At 41.2% G+C, this 18,049-nt stretch overlaps 1 protein-coding gene across 1 annotated transcript in view; it reads right to left on the reverse strand.

Moving 5' to 3' along the window:
* LOC104508135 (WASH complex subunit FAM21-like) overlaps positions 1-17,763 on the reverse strand; it is a 33,414-nt gene extending 15,651 nt beyond the window's left edge. The window contains 18 exon segments of the mRNA XM_010149655.1: positions 1,071-1,187; positions 2,072-2,176; positions 2,695-2,787; positions 4,224-4,354; positions 4,982-5,143; positions 7,066-7,122; positions 7,922-7,994; positions 10,194-10,307; positions 10,680-10,712; positions 10,714-10,748; positions 11,926-12,013; positions 12,549-12,653; positions 13,571-13,618; positions 14,434-14,492; positions 14,871-14,964; positions 15,633-15,806; positions 16,477-16,542; positions 17,605-17,763. Of these exon segments, the coding sequence (XP_010147957.1) occupies positions 1,071-1,187; positions 2,072-2,176; positions 2,695-2,787; positions 4,224-4,354; positions 4,982-5,143; positions 7,066-7,122; positions 7,922-7,994; positions 10,194-10,307; positions 10,680-10,712; positions 10,714-10,748; positions 11,926-12,013; positions 12,549-12,653; positions 13,571-13,618; positions 14,434-14,492; positions 14,871-14,964; positions 15,633-15,806; positions 16,477-16,542; positions 17,605-17,634 (1,584 nt within the window). The 5' untranslated portion in view covers positions 17,635-17,763.
* Positions 17,764-18,049: the final 286 nt, after the last annotated feature.

The following is an 18,049-nucleotide window of genomic DNA, read 5'->3' on the forward strand; positions in this document are numbered from 1 at the left end:
CTTGGCAGTCCTTGCATCTCTAACAATTTATTTTTCTGCCTCTTTTAGCCACTGTAATCTGACATTGCTGAGGCTTTGCAGAGTCCCTGGCCACCTTGTGGCATATGGCATGTGCCCAGCAAAACAGGGTACACACACTTTATTATAGTTGCTCTTGACAACTGAGGTCAGTGTCAACTGCAGACACAGGATTAAGGTCACCCAGTCAAACTTGATTTTAATCACTTAAATAATTAGCAAGTTTGATGTATACGAAAAAAAACCACCCACACCCAAGACTGCTCATTACTAGAGTGCATGATGCTGCATTTCTTTATTTCCTCAACTTTCAACCACAGTGCATCTAAAGGTATTACTTGTATGCACTAAACAAGCAAATACAGGACAGGGAATAAATGTAAGGTCTACACAAAAGAGTAATTATGAGAGATGGGAGGGCTAGGAATAGTCTGGATTCTATTCATGTAAGTTAATTCAGAGACTTTCTAGACAAGTTTTTAAGTTCTTTGTGTCTCTGGCTTTCATTTAAGATACAGAACAACATATAATCTATCCCTAGAAGAGGACTGCTCCCTGAGAAACCTAATAATTTATCATTTTTCCCATCCCTAGATTTAAAAACAAATGAAAAAAACCCAAACCCCCAAAACTAAGGAAACAAAACCCCAAACACAAGAAAAACCCATCCCAAAAAGCACAAAAAAAAGTTCACCACATATCTGTCTAGAACTGCTAAAGTTTTCTCATGGAAATTAAAGCAGTAAGAACTTATTTTTCTGATTTAGTATGTTTAAGTCAGAGTTGGTGGAAGCAGCCTCCATTTGCTATCTTTCTACAAATTACATTGAAAATAACTAATTTTCTCTTCCAAATGACCTCTGTTACCTAAATCCTGAAACAATTTGAGCCAAGAATCAGACAGCTTCCTTAGCTGCAAGCAAGTCACAGGATTTGGGTAGACATGGCATGTGAACACAGCGCAGTGTGACTGCAGTTTCTGTCTCCACAGTTTTGTGCTTTGCCCTGCATAAAGCCCTAATCCCTTTCACCCAAATCTTACTCCTCAGTACCTCCTCATCACTGCTGAACAATAAGCTGGAGGCTTTCTTGAGTGGCTCTGACTGTTTTGCTTTCTCCTCCGGGGCTTTTTCCAGGTGCTTCTTGGCAGTTACCACACCAAAGAGATCCTTAAAACAAACAGATAAATAAATAATCAAAAGCCAAAGCCACAATGAAAAGCTCACTGAGAAGTCATGAGCATGAAACACACTGTTGCCACCCACTTCTCAGATCAATAGGATAGAAAAATGGTGTTTTGTGAACCCTTTTTGAAGAGATTTCAAGTCTGATTCAGTATTCTGGTACAGGGAATTCTATGCACACAGCATTTGTTAGACCAGAAATTTCCAAGTACAGAGCCTGGTTTTGGCCCACATATCCTGTTGCTCAGCAGCTAACACAACAGCGCAGTTTCTACACCTACAGAATGAAATAGAAAATGAATCCAGTTCAAAGAGGACAGGCAGTAGGCAAGCCGAACCACTACCACTGAGCAAGAACCAAGACTTTTCACCTGAAGACGCTAATGCAGACTATTATACAGGCATCAGAATATACAAAGCATATGCTGACTTCACTACCTAATACTTACTTATGCTCTTCTCCACTCAACTTGAACTTCAGTTCCATAACACAATCTTCATGACAGATACCAGATACTTTACCACATTACAACATGTTTCACTATCCTGACAGTTGCTTCTGTGAACGAGCCCTATTCACAAAGGTTAGCTGAAAGCAGACTTCTCTTGAACAGGAAACCTTTATCTTGAGTTTGCAGAAATCCCCGATCTTACAGCCCTGCACAGGCCTCCTATTTGCCTCAGGTTAAGACCATGGGGTAAGTTAACTCACCGTGAAGGCTGCAGTCTGGGGGCCCCAGAGCTGGATGCAGTACTGCAGATGGGGTCTCACGAGAGCAGAGTAGAGGGGGAGAATCACCTCCCTTGAGCTACAACAGGCTGTGCAGGAGGATACCCATACACAGGCAGCATCAGGAAGTGGTACTTACCTCTTCGTCATCATCAAACAAGGAGAGCGGAGCTTTTGTCATGGACTTGCTGGTAGGAAGAGATGTAGCTTGGGACTTCACAGTTTTACTTGATGAAAACAAGTCCTGTGCAAACCAAAGAAACGTCACTTTGCAAAGCAGTGCTACACATTTAAAGAACTCTAAATGGGACACTCATGGTTTTCCTTTTAAAAAGTTGTGTTTAGTCTTCCCCTACTTCACAGGCACACTGTCTTACTCAGATGTACCAACCACCTGCAACTCCACGAGGATTTCCCTCAGCTTTGCAAATTAATTGCTAGCTGGAAGCCAAAGACACAAGATTAAACATATGCAGTCTTTCATGATTCTTGCTCTTGATTTGCTGATCATTCCGCTCTTCAGGCTTTCAATCTATGCCTGTGTGTACCACACAAAAGTTTAACTCTTTAAAAGCTAGGGAAAACGTTCCCAGAGGTCTCAGTCTTGGAGCAAGAGGAAACTTCCAAGATGGCTGGGAGCACATGCATGGATGTCAAGAGTTCCCAATCCTACAGAAAAATAAGGATTCCCTAGATACAAGTGGACTGAATTCAGGGTGACTCATCCCAAGGGTTTCTGTAGGATTTATTAAAGATACTTACTTCTGAATCCTCCTCATCAGAGAAGAGGCCCCTCTCTTTTCTTGGAGGCATTTCAGATAATGGCTTGAAGTCCTCACCTGAAGATGGTTGACTCTTTAGGACAAATAAAGACACTGCATCAGTACCCATTTACATTCAGGAAGGGCAGGCACATCATATGACCCTTTCTAAGAGGCATGCTGCTGGCAGTGTCCCGGCAGCTGAAGGGACAGAACACAAGTTTGTCACCCACAGGCTAAAGTCCAGAACTCACATGCTGAGGTCTTCGCATGCAGCCAGAGGTACGCATGAGTGACTTGCAGGCCTTACCATAGGCCTCACCATCATCCTTCTCAGCAGAAAAACGTACGCAGGAACCCACGCCAGGCTCCCTCGTGAGTTAAACTAAAACATTTCTTTTAACAAGCTGTATTTCATAAAGGAAGAGGGGAGTTTGTGCCAGCCACTATTTCCTGCATTAGCACAGCACAGCCACAGCCTGCCACTGGCTATCTTGCCATTAAACTCAGAATGATTCCAGACCCAAGCACTACTGTCAACAAGCCTGGAGTATAAAGCAGCCCTCAGTTCCTGACAGCAGTTTTCATTCTCTCCTCCAGGAAAGCCAAGTGCTATGGGATTAGAGCGATGGCATTCAATGACCTCCCACCACCACTCCTGCTCCATTCATTGACCATGAATACTCTTGCACTGCACCAGAAATAGAAGGTGGCTTTGGCCTTAGTGCTCAGGTGCTTCTCATAAGACCATTTGAAGAAAGTCCTACAGACATTTGCGTTAGACATTCCCAGCAGTGTACACTTCTGAGTCCAGAGGGGAGAAGAGTCACTGTAGCTCATTATTTTCAAATACTCCTTGGGCAGTGAGTATGTATAAAACATATACAATCACCGCCATAGAAAAAGAGCATTACTACTTTCCTCAAGACACCACTCTGAAAATCAGCAGTGGGCATTAAAGGATCTCATAACTCTGTGTATGTGTCCTCAGGACAGCCTTTAGAGCTTTCTATAACTTAAAGAATTTTCAGCTGAGAAACAGCTTTTTAAGCACTCCAAATATTGCATATGCTTAGGTAGAACTGTGACATCCACCTTCCTCTCCCATAATACATGCGAGCAATGGGTTACCAGTTAAGCTGCTATCAGCAGCTGGAATTAAGTGCACAGTCTCTGCAGCCCAAACTGTGACACTAAAGGTTCTTAGGTCAGGCTGGTTTCACTTCAGACATGAACTTCATGAACACTACATCAGAGGCTTCTCATTTTGCTCTCATTTCAATCCTACCTTATTAAGATTTTTCCAGTCACTGCCCTCACAAAAAACCACCCCAGACCTTCAACCCAAAGTTTGAGAGGCAAAAAGCATTTAAGGACCACCGACACACTTGGGTCATGGAAGACCCTATGAACCTACTTCTGTTTTACAAATATGGCACTTCATAGTGTTGTAGATGGAAAGACTACTTCAGCTGCAGTAGTAAATTTTTCCTAAAATCTTAGCCATATGATCCATTTATAGGCCATCACCGTTTTTTCCATGACTGTCTCTCTTCGGCTTTCTGTTTCTTTAGTTGTGCCAGCAACCACAGGAGCAATGGCAGGTTTTTCCTTGAATAAGTCACCTTCATCATCATCAAATAGGTCAGCTGTGGACTTGACTGCATTAAGAGACAAAAAAACCCAGGGAATGACAAGAACAGAACTGCTACTACTGAACAAGAGAAGATACCAGAATATGAAAAGGGAGCATCGTATCTTTCAACACCAGGACTCTTTAAGAGAAATAACTAGGCAAACTCTCAAAGTGAAACACCAATTACCTGAGAGCACACGTAACAAAGAGTGCAGTCAACAAGCACTGACAAGTTAGTCAGTTGTCACCTCTCAAAGCAGGCAGTTTTTTTGGCATGGCATGTCTAAAGACTAGAGCGTGCCAACAGGGAGTGTTGGACACAGGGACTCAAGACTGTGTGAGTAAAATCTGCACCATTTGACTGATTCAAGTCTAGATACTGACCCAGCAGTAGAAAGACCATCCCAAAAAAGGAAAGTCAGTGGACAGCACATACAAATGAGTCCCACACCAATGTGAGGAAAAGAAACACCAACAACACAACAAAAAAAATCCCCCACACAAAACACCCCTCAAAACCTCCCCCCCAAACAAACAAAAAAACCAAGCAGAAGTAGCAGTGACTCCAAGTTTATATTTTGTAACTCACTGGTTCCTATCAGTTTGAGTTTTGATGACCTTTAATGTTTAATCTTCGTATGTATAGAGGTACCTGAATCTGGAGGCTTTTTGGTTGCTCCCACAAAGAAGTCATCATCATCATCATCAAACAAAACAACTTTCCCAGGCTGTTTAGGAGTTCTGTCTGTGCCCTGTGCTGCAGGTTTCTTGTCTTTTTCCACAATTACAGTGGAACTAAACACATCACTTCCTCCTGCAAGTCAGATGGGGAAGAAAAAAAATAAAAAAGAAAGAAAAATCCTACACAGACATCACTGCCAGTGTTAGCATAAAGCTGAACTTGTGCCATAGTAAGTGGAGCCAGGCAAAATTTCCATCGCAGCAACTTTTAATGCATTCCTGAAACAATACTGCATCAAAAGCATTAGCTAGAAACTTCCTGATAAAGCCAAGTCACAGATGGATAGCCCTCACTCTCACTGCAATCACTACTTCCTCAAACCTGCTCATGTCCCCTAGGAACAGCAGCCAGGTTCCATGTTAAAGCTAGAACACCTAGCAGTCCCACGCTGTTTCTCCTATGGACTTCCAAAACCAGAATCCTGCTTTACTAACCAGTAAACCACACCCCTGTGGACAAATAAAAGCGGCAAAGTGCTTGAGGAGAGGGAAGGACAGGCGATGGAGTTCTCCAAGGAGCTGCACTTGTCATGCAAGACCACTCACAGTACTGCCATGAGGCTGAGTTTGGTCCCAAGATTCCGTCATCCTTCAGATATAGCAGGGAGCAACAACAACAAGCTGGTAACAACTTCTCTTCTACATCTGGTGTGGAAATGTCCTGCTTCAGCCATACATGCATATTGAATGATTGTCTGCAAACCCTTTTAGAATTTTTGACAAAAATCAGCAGCCTGGTTCTAAGCCTGTCTCTTTGCTCCTTATGTATAGATACTTGGAAATGGTAACAAAAAAAAATCAAACCAAAAAACCCCATGTTAATTGAAAGAGTGGTTGTTCTGCTTTCTGCCAACATTTGGTTCAAAGGCAGCAGACTACATATGAATTTTGACCAGCAGAGCAGCAGTTTTTTATCACAAAAGTGTATTACACAATTAGAAAGCATCACAGGATTGACAGGAATACAGCCACAAAGTTTGATTAATTATTAAAAATTCTCAATTTCCTAAACAAACTGTTCACTGGAAATGTGTTCATCAAACAATTTTGAAAGGCAAAGGAGCCTCAATCTTGTTTTTTTGCCTGGCAACTTTAGCCTGTCTACGAGATACTGAGAGGGAGGAACTGAAGACCTGGACTAGATGCTATGTCTAACTTAATTGCTGATTAACTAGAATATAACACTGTTACAATGATGGGAAATTCACTGCTTACGCAACGGTACCTCCAAGAAACAGCAAAGGATAACGAAAACCTCAGTCTGCTGTTTTAAACTCTGCTACCAAATCTTACAAATATGTAGCATGGCCATTGCTGATGTATCTCTCTTATTCTGAAGTAAAAAGCCTGTATTTGTATACGTCGTACTCCAAAAACTCAGCCCTCAGACTGGCAACGTAAGTTTCTTTTTATTGCACAGCTGGAAGGCTGATGTGGAATAAAGACCTTAGTACAATTTTTTTTTAATTGGCTCCAAATTACAGATCTGGTCCTTCCCCATGTATGCAGATCCTCCTAATCAAAACTGGAGAAACACAATTGGTCTTATTTACTTGTGCCACATAAATATAGGAACTTGATGTTTCAACTGTTCTTCTAGTAACCTAAGGGAGTATGATCAAACATGAAAGATAAAAATGCATCTCCTCCTCAGAGTATAGAGAGAAGGTGTGACTGCATGCACTGTAGGCTTAAACTGTACAGTATCACTGATCCCTAGAGGTGCTTAGCAAAACACTGGAAGCTGACAGGTGCTAACATCTGCCATCATTATCTACCTTCAGAGCTCCTACAGCATCCTGAGCATCCATAAAGCATGTTGCACTTTAGGCTTAGCATGGTAGAAGCACTGGTGTTTGTCATTAAGCACACGATCAAGCAATGCAATGCAGTGCTGCTGTATTTGGCTAGTTTTCTTCTTTAAAACCTCTCTGGCAGGTTTTAAAGAAAAGAGCATTCTGTGCATGAAGCAATTTGCTGTTGAATGAATCATACCTGGGAACAGAGATACTGCACCTGCAGGAACTTTCTTTAAGGACTTTTTAGAGGGCGCTGAAATCATAGTAAGTACAATACAAATGGATGCACTTGTTTTAAGCTGTCAAAGCCTTCAGCACTCTACCACAGAAATACAAATCTGACAAGTCTTCTGAGCTCTTTTTCTTTTCCCGTCAACAACTGGTAACTCTTTGGACATTCTCCTTGAACTTCTGAGTTTTGTTGCAAGTATAAGAACAGTCTAGCTATTCTTCTCCATTAAAACTCCACAAAACTGCTCTACTAAACTGAAGCTTATAAACATGATATCCATTTACACAGTGATGTACAATAGCTCACACTCACACGTTCAAAACCACTTCAATTCAATACACAAACCAAGATGGCTTAGTTTCCCAAATCCATATCTGAAAATTCATCAAATACAATCCCTCAGAAAGAGCTGCTGCAGTACAGAATGTGTGCTCAGACTTCTTAAGGGTCTGGACATGCAGCTAATGGGAATCTCAGATGTGCATTAATCTGCAAAAAGTAATCTTTACTCCACTCAAACCCACAATTGGATCCTGCAAAGTACTCTTCAGCAGCAGGAAACCAGGGCATGCAGAGAGCTCTGCCAATATCAGTAAGGACATCCTTTCAGCTCCAAGAGAGTAGGTGTGTAGAAGAGCTCATAGTGAACAAACATTTAAAATTCAAGGAAAACACAGCTGTTCCCTACTAAGACTGGGGAGAAGAGACTTGCCAACAATTGCTACTCCAGACTTTGTAGTTGGGAAACAAAACAGTCTAGCCACTACAGTAATAAATCACAGCATAGACAGGACTACAGGAGGAAATAATTGATTCTTACCTTCATTTACTGGGACTCGATCCTCTCTCACTTTTGATTCTTCTCCTTTTGGTGCTTCAGCAAAAAGATCGCTCTGTAGATGAAAATGCAAAGTGGGGGGAAGTGGTGAATTTATTTTTTGTAGCAAAAGACAGCTGCTGGAATATCCACTTCTAAGCCAAGATAGGAGGTAACTACCATTCTCTTCATCAGAAGAGTAACTTTGTCTTCTAAACTTCAATTTACACTTATTATCCGTCCATTTACTGCAGAGAAGGATTGACCTTTTATTTGCACATCTTCAAGGACTTACACTTCTTAATCTACAGCTCTTCAGGTCCTGATTACATTCTTCTAAGTCTTCTTATTGAAATTTATACAGTAAGGGTTGAAGGAAGAATTCAGGTCTGGACAAGCATAAAAACACTCCTGAATTCTGCACAGTGAAGATGAATGATTTATATCATTGCTAAGGAGATTAAGACACCAGTATTGTGCAGAGATATACACTATAGCTCAAAAGCATTGCAGAATACTTCCACAGAAGTCTGTTGTCCAAGCTGCAGTAGTCCTTTGCCAATCCTCCCCAGGGATCACAGCCTAGATTTCCAGGAAACCTCCAGATATTATGAGCACTAATCATTTAATTTCTTGAAAGCGTCTCTGTTACAGGAAGTTGGGTATTAGAAGTTGCCTCCCTGGGGGCTCAAAATGCATGGTCTTTGTATAAAACTTTGTGGAAAGGTGGCAGCAATACTTACGAAAGAACAGGGGAGAGCAGGGCTGTGGCAGAAATGTCACTGAGTTCCTACACATCTGTCAGTTATTGTTTGCCTGTTGACCTACTGTGACTTCCTTCTGGTACAGTAAGGCCCAAGGTGTGTGAAGAGAGATTACCCTTCCTAGATGATTAACTTTCAGGTAACAGAAAACCAAGAACCTGCATCTACAGGATGAGGAAAGTTGTCTCAGCAATAGGTAACCAGGAGGCTCTAATGACAGCTTCCCCTCGATTTGCACTGACACAAAGCTGGCTTGTACTATCAGAGTCTTTTTTTTTTTTTTTTTTTAAGCTGTTGGCTGCCACTTAAAAAAAGCATATCAATATTTATTCACCAAAGGCTGCACTTGAGTGGAAAGCACTGCAATGAACTACCCTCTTCCCTTCACACTATGCTGCTGACTGGTGCTTGTTGGCTATATTCTAGCAGACTGGCATGATAAGCTTCAGGTCAGCTGTACATGACGTCTCCTTACAAATTTCAGCCTAATAGCCTCCTCAGCTCCGAGGAACACCTGACTACTATTCTGGACTATGCTTGACTGTTACCAGCATCAGCTGCCTGATAAATTCAGATGCAATCATCTGTTTTACACAGCTGCATGTCATATTCTTAAATCTTAATTATCCCTGGCATTGGGCTTTTCTCCCCCTTCACATGCACAAATGATGCAAAAGTAAGGTCATAGAATCACAGAATGGTTTGGGTTGGAAGGGACCTTGAAGACCATCTAGTTCCAACCCCCCTGCCATGGGCAGGGACACCTTGCACTAGACCAGGTTGCTCAAAGCCTCATCCAGCCTGGCTTTGAACACTTCCAGGGCTGGGGCATCCACAGGTCAGAAATGCACTTTGTGCCACTCCTTCATCAAGTCAGCTACAGATACATCACACAAGGGTAAGCTTAAGGTGATGCCATTGCAGGTAACCCAGCAATTGTAGAATACCCAGATGAAAGAACATAAAAGTTCCCTGTTGTGACTATGTTAACAGCACAGAAACGGAGAAACCCAACAGTTCACTTTTTGGATAATGGTTTGTGAATGCTAAAATGAAAAGGACATTCTGTTCTCTTTCCTCTCAAAATTCTCACACCCCCAGGGAGACAGAATAAAAAAAAAAATATTCTCATGGACATTTTAATATAAATATTCTGTTTTAAACTAAACACACGGTATGGTACCTGATTTATCTCCACAGAAAAAATGAGGTAGGTGCTGAGTGAGCTCTGCTGGAATTAGAACCTGTCTAGTGTAGTGATAGGACCATACTTGCAAGAGTACTACTAAGAAGAGAGGGCTTTATGCCAAGGGGAACATAAGTACTTTGCTTGTGTAGTTCTCTTTCTCCACTGGAAAGCTATGCTGTTCCACTATGCTTGAATGTCACCAAGCAACAAAATGTTGTTTCTCCTCCCTGCCTTCCAGAGGTAAGAATCTGTCAGGACCTTTTGTTTTGTTTTTAAACAGGGAACACACAGAGTGTGTTTCTATCCTCTACAGCATTCTCACCTCTTCATCATCAAACAGACCCGTTCCACCACTGAAGAGGCCACCCCTAGACCCAAACGGTGTGAAGTCTTCATCAGTCAACTTAGGAGGCTTGAAGATGTCATCATCTTCATCTAGAAAGCACAAGAGCCAAGAGCTGTGTCATAACTGAACAAGTTTCAGGAAAGAGAATTAGAGAGACATACAAAATTGAAACTTATTTGATTATATCTTGCCTGTCTCATAAACATGACACATATAGAGAAGCTGCTGTAGTCAGATTGGGTTGTATGTGGTTGCTCCACAAGACCACATTCAAGGAGAAACTCTCATGAGGCCTGTTTCTAGCCTTGTTTTACATGTACATCACAACCTAGATCTGTGTACACACTCACCTTGAAGGATGCTCACTGATATCTCACTCATTTTCTAAAGTGGATGTCGCAATTTCCTAAGCACTGTCTTACATTCCAGCACATAACTCAAAAGAAAGGAGGAAATCTTATGATCTGATGGAACTCTCACTTCCTTCTTTTTTTTGGGAGGGTTTCCTTGTTTTGATCTCTGGTTACAGGGCTTTAAGAAGGAAATTTCAAAACATGAATAAAATAGCCTATCTTTACTTAGTGCCTGTGATCTATTTATGATAAAGAGAATGTAACAAAAATTCTAATGAAGCTGACCTACACATTTTCATATGAATCAGCCCACTGAAACAATTCTAGGAAACACAGGTTCTAGAACTGGCACTGAAAATTGTAAGAGCATCATTTCGTCAGACACTGCGGGTTCGACACAGTTGCCCACACACAGACTAGTGTCACCTGAGATGCCAGAGCACAACACAGCATTCCACATAATGCATTTCAAATGGCTCCAGACACAATATCCTTGAGTCGTAACCTATGGCAAAGCCAGAGTTTTATTCCCTCTGTCCTTACCATCTCAAAGTTATTTCAATGAAAAGAAGATTTCCCTGTAACAGAACTAAGGAAGCAGGTAGGTTTTATACTCTGATATCCACAGACGTAGCTTGATTGTTTGAACTGCACAAGAGCACACACACACTGTTCTTGTCTGTTCATGACCTCAGAATTACAGGTCAAAAGAAGGCTCAAGCACTTGCCACCTCCATTTCAGTCAGCTATTTCCAACTGCTGCTCTGCTGCAAAAATAACTACTCAAGAAGGGTCTTGCCCTTTGAAAGAGATGCAAAAGTAAATGCAGTATTTAGTCTACAATATCACTGGAAACAGCAGCAACAAAAAAGTTCCTCAAAATGCAGCATATTTAGGCCACAAAGATGAAAATACAAAACAACTTATGCCCCATGAAAACAAAAATCTACTGCTTGAGGGCTTTTCAGCTTTAGAGCTCACAGAAAGACAACAGTGACCAGTGGCTTCTATGTACTTACCTGCAATGGGGAAAAAACATGTGGTCAAACATGCAGTTTTACAAGCAGAGGGAGAATCAGAATAGAGAGAATTTTTTTCTAGTAATATGTGTGCTTGTTGAGTGATCTGTCTCACCTGAAAGCAACAAGTTTTCCACTGTAACACTCAGTGGATTCCAATTCATTCCTGTAAGTTACAGCCAAAAAGCTTCTCAGAACACAACATAGTGTCTTAAATTCCTCTCATTGGGCTTTCACTTAATATATATTTAAATAAGAGATCTGCAAAACTTTCAGTTCACAATCTCCTGTCCAACTCTCTCACAAGCACTTACCAAAGATCAGGAGTTAACTTACATGAATGTTCTTCATCCTGTTTGACGGGTACTTCTCCTTTAATGCGGGCTGCCAGCTCATCTGCAAATGATGTTAGCCTCTTCTTTTTCTGAGGAGTAGGGACGAATAACAGCATATTCCTTATATAGAATCCAGTTATTGACATAGCACAATTGCAATTATAAAATACTGTATTCTAAAGCCTTGCTTGTACAATGTTCTATCTAGACTTTGAAAGAAGCCCTCAAAGAGACAATGCAGCTTTCTATTAAAAAGGCAATTAAGAGATTATGCGTGCATCAGGAGGAAAAAAAAAGCCATTTCTCATCCCTTATGATCACAAGTTTTAACGTCACCTAATTTTGGGAGCAGGACAAGCAAGAAGCATTTACCACATGCAAATGCAACAAGTGATTTCTTAATGACCTTCAAAGACTGCTTTGATGCCAGCTTAAGTGCAGGAGTCCCCTAGTTTAAAGGGGCAAAGCCTGAACAATCATGCTGAAAGACCATTCAGGATTTTTACAAGCCCTTTCTATAGCATCCTATCACAGGTAACTGAGAGCTACCATTATAATACTTGTAAAGACAGATTTTTCATGAGGGAAGTCAAATCTCTCTCCAGGGAAGCAACAATTACTTACAGGCCTTGTGTTTTCATCTAAGTCTCCATCCTCATCTTCCTCTTTTTCAGATTCAAAAAGATCACAGCCATCATAATCATCATCGTCACTCATCTGTGCTGTCCTCTACAAAACAGTAACACCCTGTTGTCTTCTCCTGACACTGGCATACAAAACAAGTACAACACTACAGCTGCTTAGATAAAATATTCAAAGCAAACTTACTGAAAGGAGGGAAACATTCAGCCAGTTTAGGACACCTCACAGCTTTTGAGATGTAAAGGAGTGCCTCTAGCTCCAAGCATATTGCTGCATTCTCTAGTACAACCCCGTGCTGTGTGACTGAACATTTCCGGACCAGAGACGCAACTGAGGACACTAAGGTAGTGTACTCTAGGAGTGTACTTCTACTACACACAAGCCTGAACTGCTTTGGCTGTGCTGCTTCCCCTAGATTACAAACTCATCACCACTGAAGACCTAGTATTTAGCCTTAACTCAGGAACATTTGATCAGCTAGTAAAAAAATTGTATCATCTTGAGCTATCCCTAAGGTGGACAGCAGAATGCCAGGCAGTATGTGCCCACATCTTGGCTTCAGTCACATCAATAAGAAAAAGAGGATGATGTCATGTCTTTGATGTCATGTCAAACCATACTGCTCCTTACTTCCACATAGCAAGTTTAGATTTTTAATTATAGACCCAATAATTCTACAGGAGATTCGTTCTCCTGGGGTAGATTCTTTGAACTCTCATGACTCCAAAGATATTCCTGAGGAAAACACATTTCAGGTAATGACTCCCTAGATATGCTTTGCATCTAGTGATAGCTTGTAAGCATGTCTTTCAGCCCAACCCAGGTTCAGTTTCACAACACAGTGCCATCTGGCCAGGACAACCTTCCCATACAAAGTAATGTGAAGGCTTAACCAAAAGGTTTTTAATAGTTAGTTGTCTAGAGCTCTTATGTCCTCTTTCTCACATGCTCACTGTGTCCCAAGCAGCAAGTCTTTCAGATTGTACCAGGGTATATAACCATACCGGTTTTTGGTCATCTTCACTAGGGTTTCCAAATTCATCATCTGATTCCTGGAACACAAGAGACCCAAAGACAAGTATCACACACTGGTTTTGGCCAGTGGTCAAAGACAGGGCTCAGAAGCCATGGACTTGCTTATGTTTGGATATTCGTATGATCTCACCCTGACCTGAGAAAGGGATTGTTTCCCCACCATTGACCATCTTTATGAACAGAGCTCACTAAAATTAATTAATCATTAATTAGCAAAGACAACAAGCTCCACCTGACAATGCATTTGAGTAATTCACAAGGGATTTAACCTTAATTCAGCAAAGATACCAAAAGCAAACTCCTCAGGAAAAAGAGAGTGCTTCCACAGCACAGTTACAAAGCAGAGACATGCCAGCCAAGGCGGGCAAAACTTATCAGAAATTGATAGTCAGATGGAGCAGATTTATGAGGCAAAGCCTGGAGATGCATTATTGACATCTACTTAATATTTCAACTTGCTCCTGCTACTCTTCATCACATTCTTTGTAACTGTATTTTACAACAGATTTATTCTCCATAAATGCAAATCTTGATAAGAATCTGATTTGTTTCACAAAGTCAAATTAGACTGGAATAAAACACTTCAGTTTGAAGTATTCTACTCTAATAGTGGTTAGAGCCAATACCACTTTATTGCTCCTCTAAAAAGCCAGAGGAAACTACTGCATAAAAATAACAACAGAAAGCACATTTACCACAACTGACATAGGGAACAGACATCGTGCAATATTATCTTGAGAAACCACATGAAAAAGCAAGGTAGCTAATGGCCTCACACACAACCAAGAACTCATGAATGCTCATGCAAAGTAGCTGGTATTCTGTCACTTACCTCTTCATCCTTCTCTTCACTGTCAACTACGCTTCCACGATCGCTATCTACTGATCCTTCTATTTTAAACGAAAACAGAAAAGTTAAGACCAGACATGACATCTGTACACAGAACAACGTGGTCACCAGGTGTATTGACAACAACTTTAAAGGTTTTGTGAAGAGAACTAAAAATCAGGTTGCAAAGAGATTGGTTTAGAAGAGCTTTGAAGGCTGCTGAAGTTATAGCACTTCTGATACACAGAGCACAAGTTACCGAGATGTCCCTGCTTTGCACACCAGTAAAGGGGTTGTTACATCCTGACACGCATTCTTCCCTCTGGCTAGTTACACTGTGCATCTAAACGTGCAAAACCACTACACAGTATAACCCAAGCTGTGAGTTAAAACAGACCAAAATTACTCACACAGGAATAAAAGGTCATGCCAGCACATACCTTCACTAGAGAGATCTCCAAGGCCAACATCATCTTGTTCCATAAACTGCTGAGAGCCAATCAAGTAAGGTAAAGGCCTGTCAATATAGAGATCCTGGAAAGAGACAACATCAGGTCCTTCTGACATCTAGGAAAAGCTCTACATAACTGATGGAGACAGAAGTCTTACACCCTTTGTTTTAACTCAAGGATGATACAAGCTTGTTTGGAGTCCCACCAGACACATGCTTCAAGTCAGCATGGAACTGGCTGGGCCAGCTGAGGTTTATTGCTTTTCAACATCGTCAAAGAAGGGGGCTTCTTCCGTTTATGTGGTCCCAACTTGTTTTCTAGGTGTCATCTAACAGAAGAACATCCTCGCAAAGACTTGCAGGCATCAGTCTTACCCCAAATCCTGCACCTAGGGTTCTTAATTACTGGGAGACTAGAAACCACCTATGAAGATATGATTTGTACCTTAAAAAGCATGAAATGTAAAGGTCCCACTCCACCCAGAACTGAGGCTTCCCTTTCCAAGTTCACTGCCATTAAACTAACTCCCTTTGGGGTGCCATATCTTAATGGTAGCCCAACTGCAAGACATCTGGCCTACACAAGGAACAGTTCAGCAAGGAGCACTTCTTCAGATGTTGTCATCAAATCCTCTTTTTAGGCAAGTAACAGTTTTATACCAACACAGTGATTCCCGTCAACAGTATCAAAGAGAAAATCCAACAAAGCCAAACACAGATCCATGCTCCCAACAACAGCAGGTCTCCATACCTTTGGCTCAAGTATCAGTTCCATCCTTTCATTAGTTTCTTCCTCTTCTGAGTCAGAGTTGCCTGCTTTGATATCTAGCTGTTCAAATGCACTGTCCAGAACCTGCAACCCATAATTCACTGCTTCTTGGATCTTGGGGATCAGATCAGCTTCTTTCTGTTCCCTTGTCTTCTCCTATAACATAAACAACACATTCTCACTACATTATACTCAAGACTCAATCTCACTGCAACACTGATGCAAAATTTTAACTTCAAATTAGCACAATGAAAGCTTTTTCACTATATGTAAGAGAAAGAGCCTCAGAATCTTCTTTTTTTTTGCTTGACTTGATTCATCTTTATCACACCCAGAAACAGAAATATTCTAAATAAACATCCACACCTGCATGGTACTATCTTATTTCTGCTCCCAGCCCATCAAGGGAACATTTATGGTATAATACACATAGACTGTAAGATACATAAAAAGCTCCCTGACTTTTTATCCCTGGGAATTGAGTCAGGTATTTCTTCCCCAATTCACTAGCTCCGAATCCAGCAAGGCGGCCCAAGGCCTCAGTTCTCCTGTTGGAAAAACATATATAGCCATTTGAAAACTGTGTTTTATATGGGACACAGCACTTAGCTTGAGGAAGCCCTCACAGGTTATAACACTGTAGTAGCCTCCTATGTTACTATCAACTTTATGTCTGAATGATATACTCTATGCAGCAGAGACTTCAAGAAGAAAGGGAACAGTTTGATTCAGTGCTGTGAATGTCCACAAAGTAAGTTTGAAAATGAGAAGACAGACAACAGCTGCAAACATACCGCCAGCACTCAAGGGGGCTTAAGTTAACTACCTGCTCCGTTTTGTCTCCAACATCAGCTTTGGGAATAGACTCTTCCACTTCTTCGTCATATACTCTCTAAAAAGTCAACCAAAATTAATTCAAGTAAGAACAACATAATGCTGCAGGTGCTAAACCACAGGTGCCACCAACAAAATAAAATACGTTATTAATGTGCAATTAATTACACATTAATTCATTACACATTAAAAAGAGAGGCCATGGATGATGCCAAGCATCTTCATAGCCTCCTTCATGCATAGAAGTCATCATCCTGAAGTTACCATCAGGCAGCCCCTCAACTCAACTGAGGTAATTCAAGACTGCAAATGTCACTGCAGTAGTAGAAGACAAGCTAACCATTTAACCCCATTCACACCTTGACCTGAATAGGTTAAAAACACCCCACTGTTTTAATCCCTCTAACATAAAGGTATTCTAGAAACCTTCAGAATTTGAACCCAAGTTTACTTATGGGCTATTTTCCTTCTGTTTCCTGTTATTTAGTAGCTTTCCTTCTTTAGCATTTACCCTTCTCCTGTACTTAGAGAAGGTTCACAACCTCCTTCAGCCTCCAGTTTGTTCTGATGATCCCTGCCATCCAGCTCTTTTAGCATTCTTTTGTAGGATCCGCTACAAGGAGACACGGGGGAATAAAAAGTCTCCCTTGAAGCTGCAAACCTAAACTCAGCTCTCTCAAACACTGGTTATCCCTTGGGAAGAGAGATCTCTCATGTTAACTAAACTGAGAACTAGAAATGAAGACCTATTTCTGTGCACTTAAATTTGGAAACAAACACCTTCAAGCACCTAAGATTTAGGACATTTAGTACAAACTGTTCTCAGCAGAATAATTACGCTGAACATCAAAGGCAGGACAGAAAAGACATAGCAGCTCTAAAAAAAAATAAAAAAAGAAAGAAAACCAACAACAAAACCCCACACATTAACAAAACCAAACCACCACCGAAACCCCACAAAACAAAAATGCAGATTTCCATTGTCTTGTCCTCTGCCAGGATGCTTCATCTCAAAATTAAGATCAGACTGCTAGAAAGTCAAATCACTCCTCTGCATTACAGTAAGGGACAACACCAATGTTTGAAGTACAAGCTTGATGCTGCACAAGCACATACTCACATTCTCTATGAACTGCGTATTGGACAACATAAGAAAGTCATTGAAGACATTATGAAGGCGACAGTCTGTGGCTTTTGTTTCACTAATCAATCCATCTACTTGCTTTTTGATTTCATGAGTCCTGGAAATGGTTTGCTGTGAAAACTCTTGCAGGAAACGAAGCAGCTGTTTGTAACAGAGAGAAACAATAGTCAGCATCCAACCCCTTTTTCTTTTGGCACCGTTTATGCCATGTGCCGAGTTGATCACACACTTCAACAGAGTATAAAAATAAACACAGTTTAGACTAAAGCACCCCCACCTAAAGGTCCCACCCAGGACCAAGTCTCTTCCTACTCTCTTGCCACTTCATCCTGCATTTCGTTTTGGGCCAACTCCTTACTTTAGTTTTCTAAAGCAGAGGGTTAAAGGAACAGGACAGCCTCCCGGCTGCCTGGCCTTGACG

Source organism: Eurypyga helias, unplaced genomic scaffold, assembly GCF_000690775.1.
Source record: "Eurypyga helias isolate BGI_N326 unplaced genomic scaffold, ASM69077v1 scaffold4854, whole genome shotgun sequence".
Lineage (NCBI taxonomy): Eukaryota > Metazoa > Chordata > Aves > Eurypygiformes > Eurypygidae > Eurypyga > Eurypyga helias.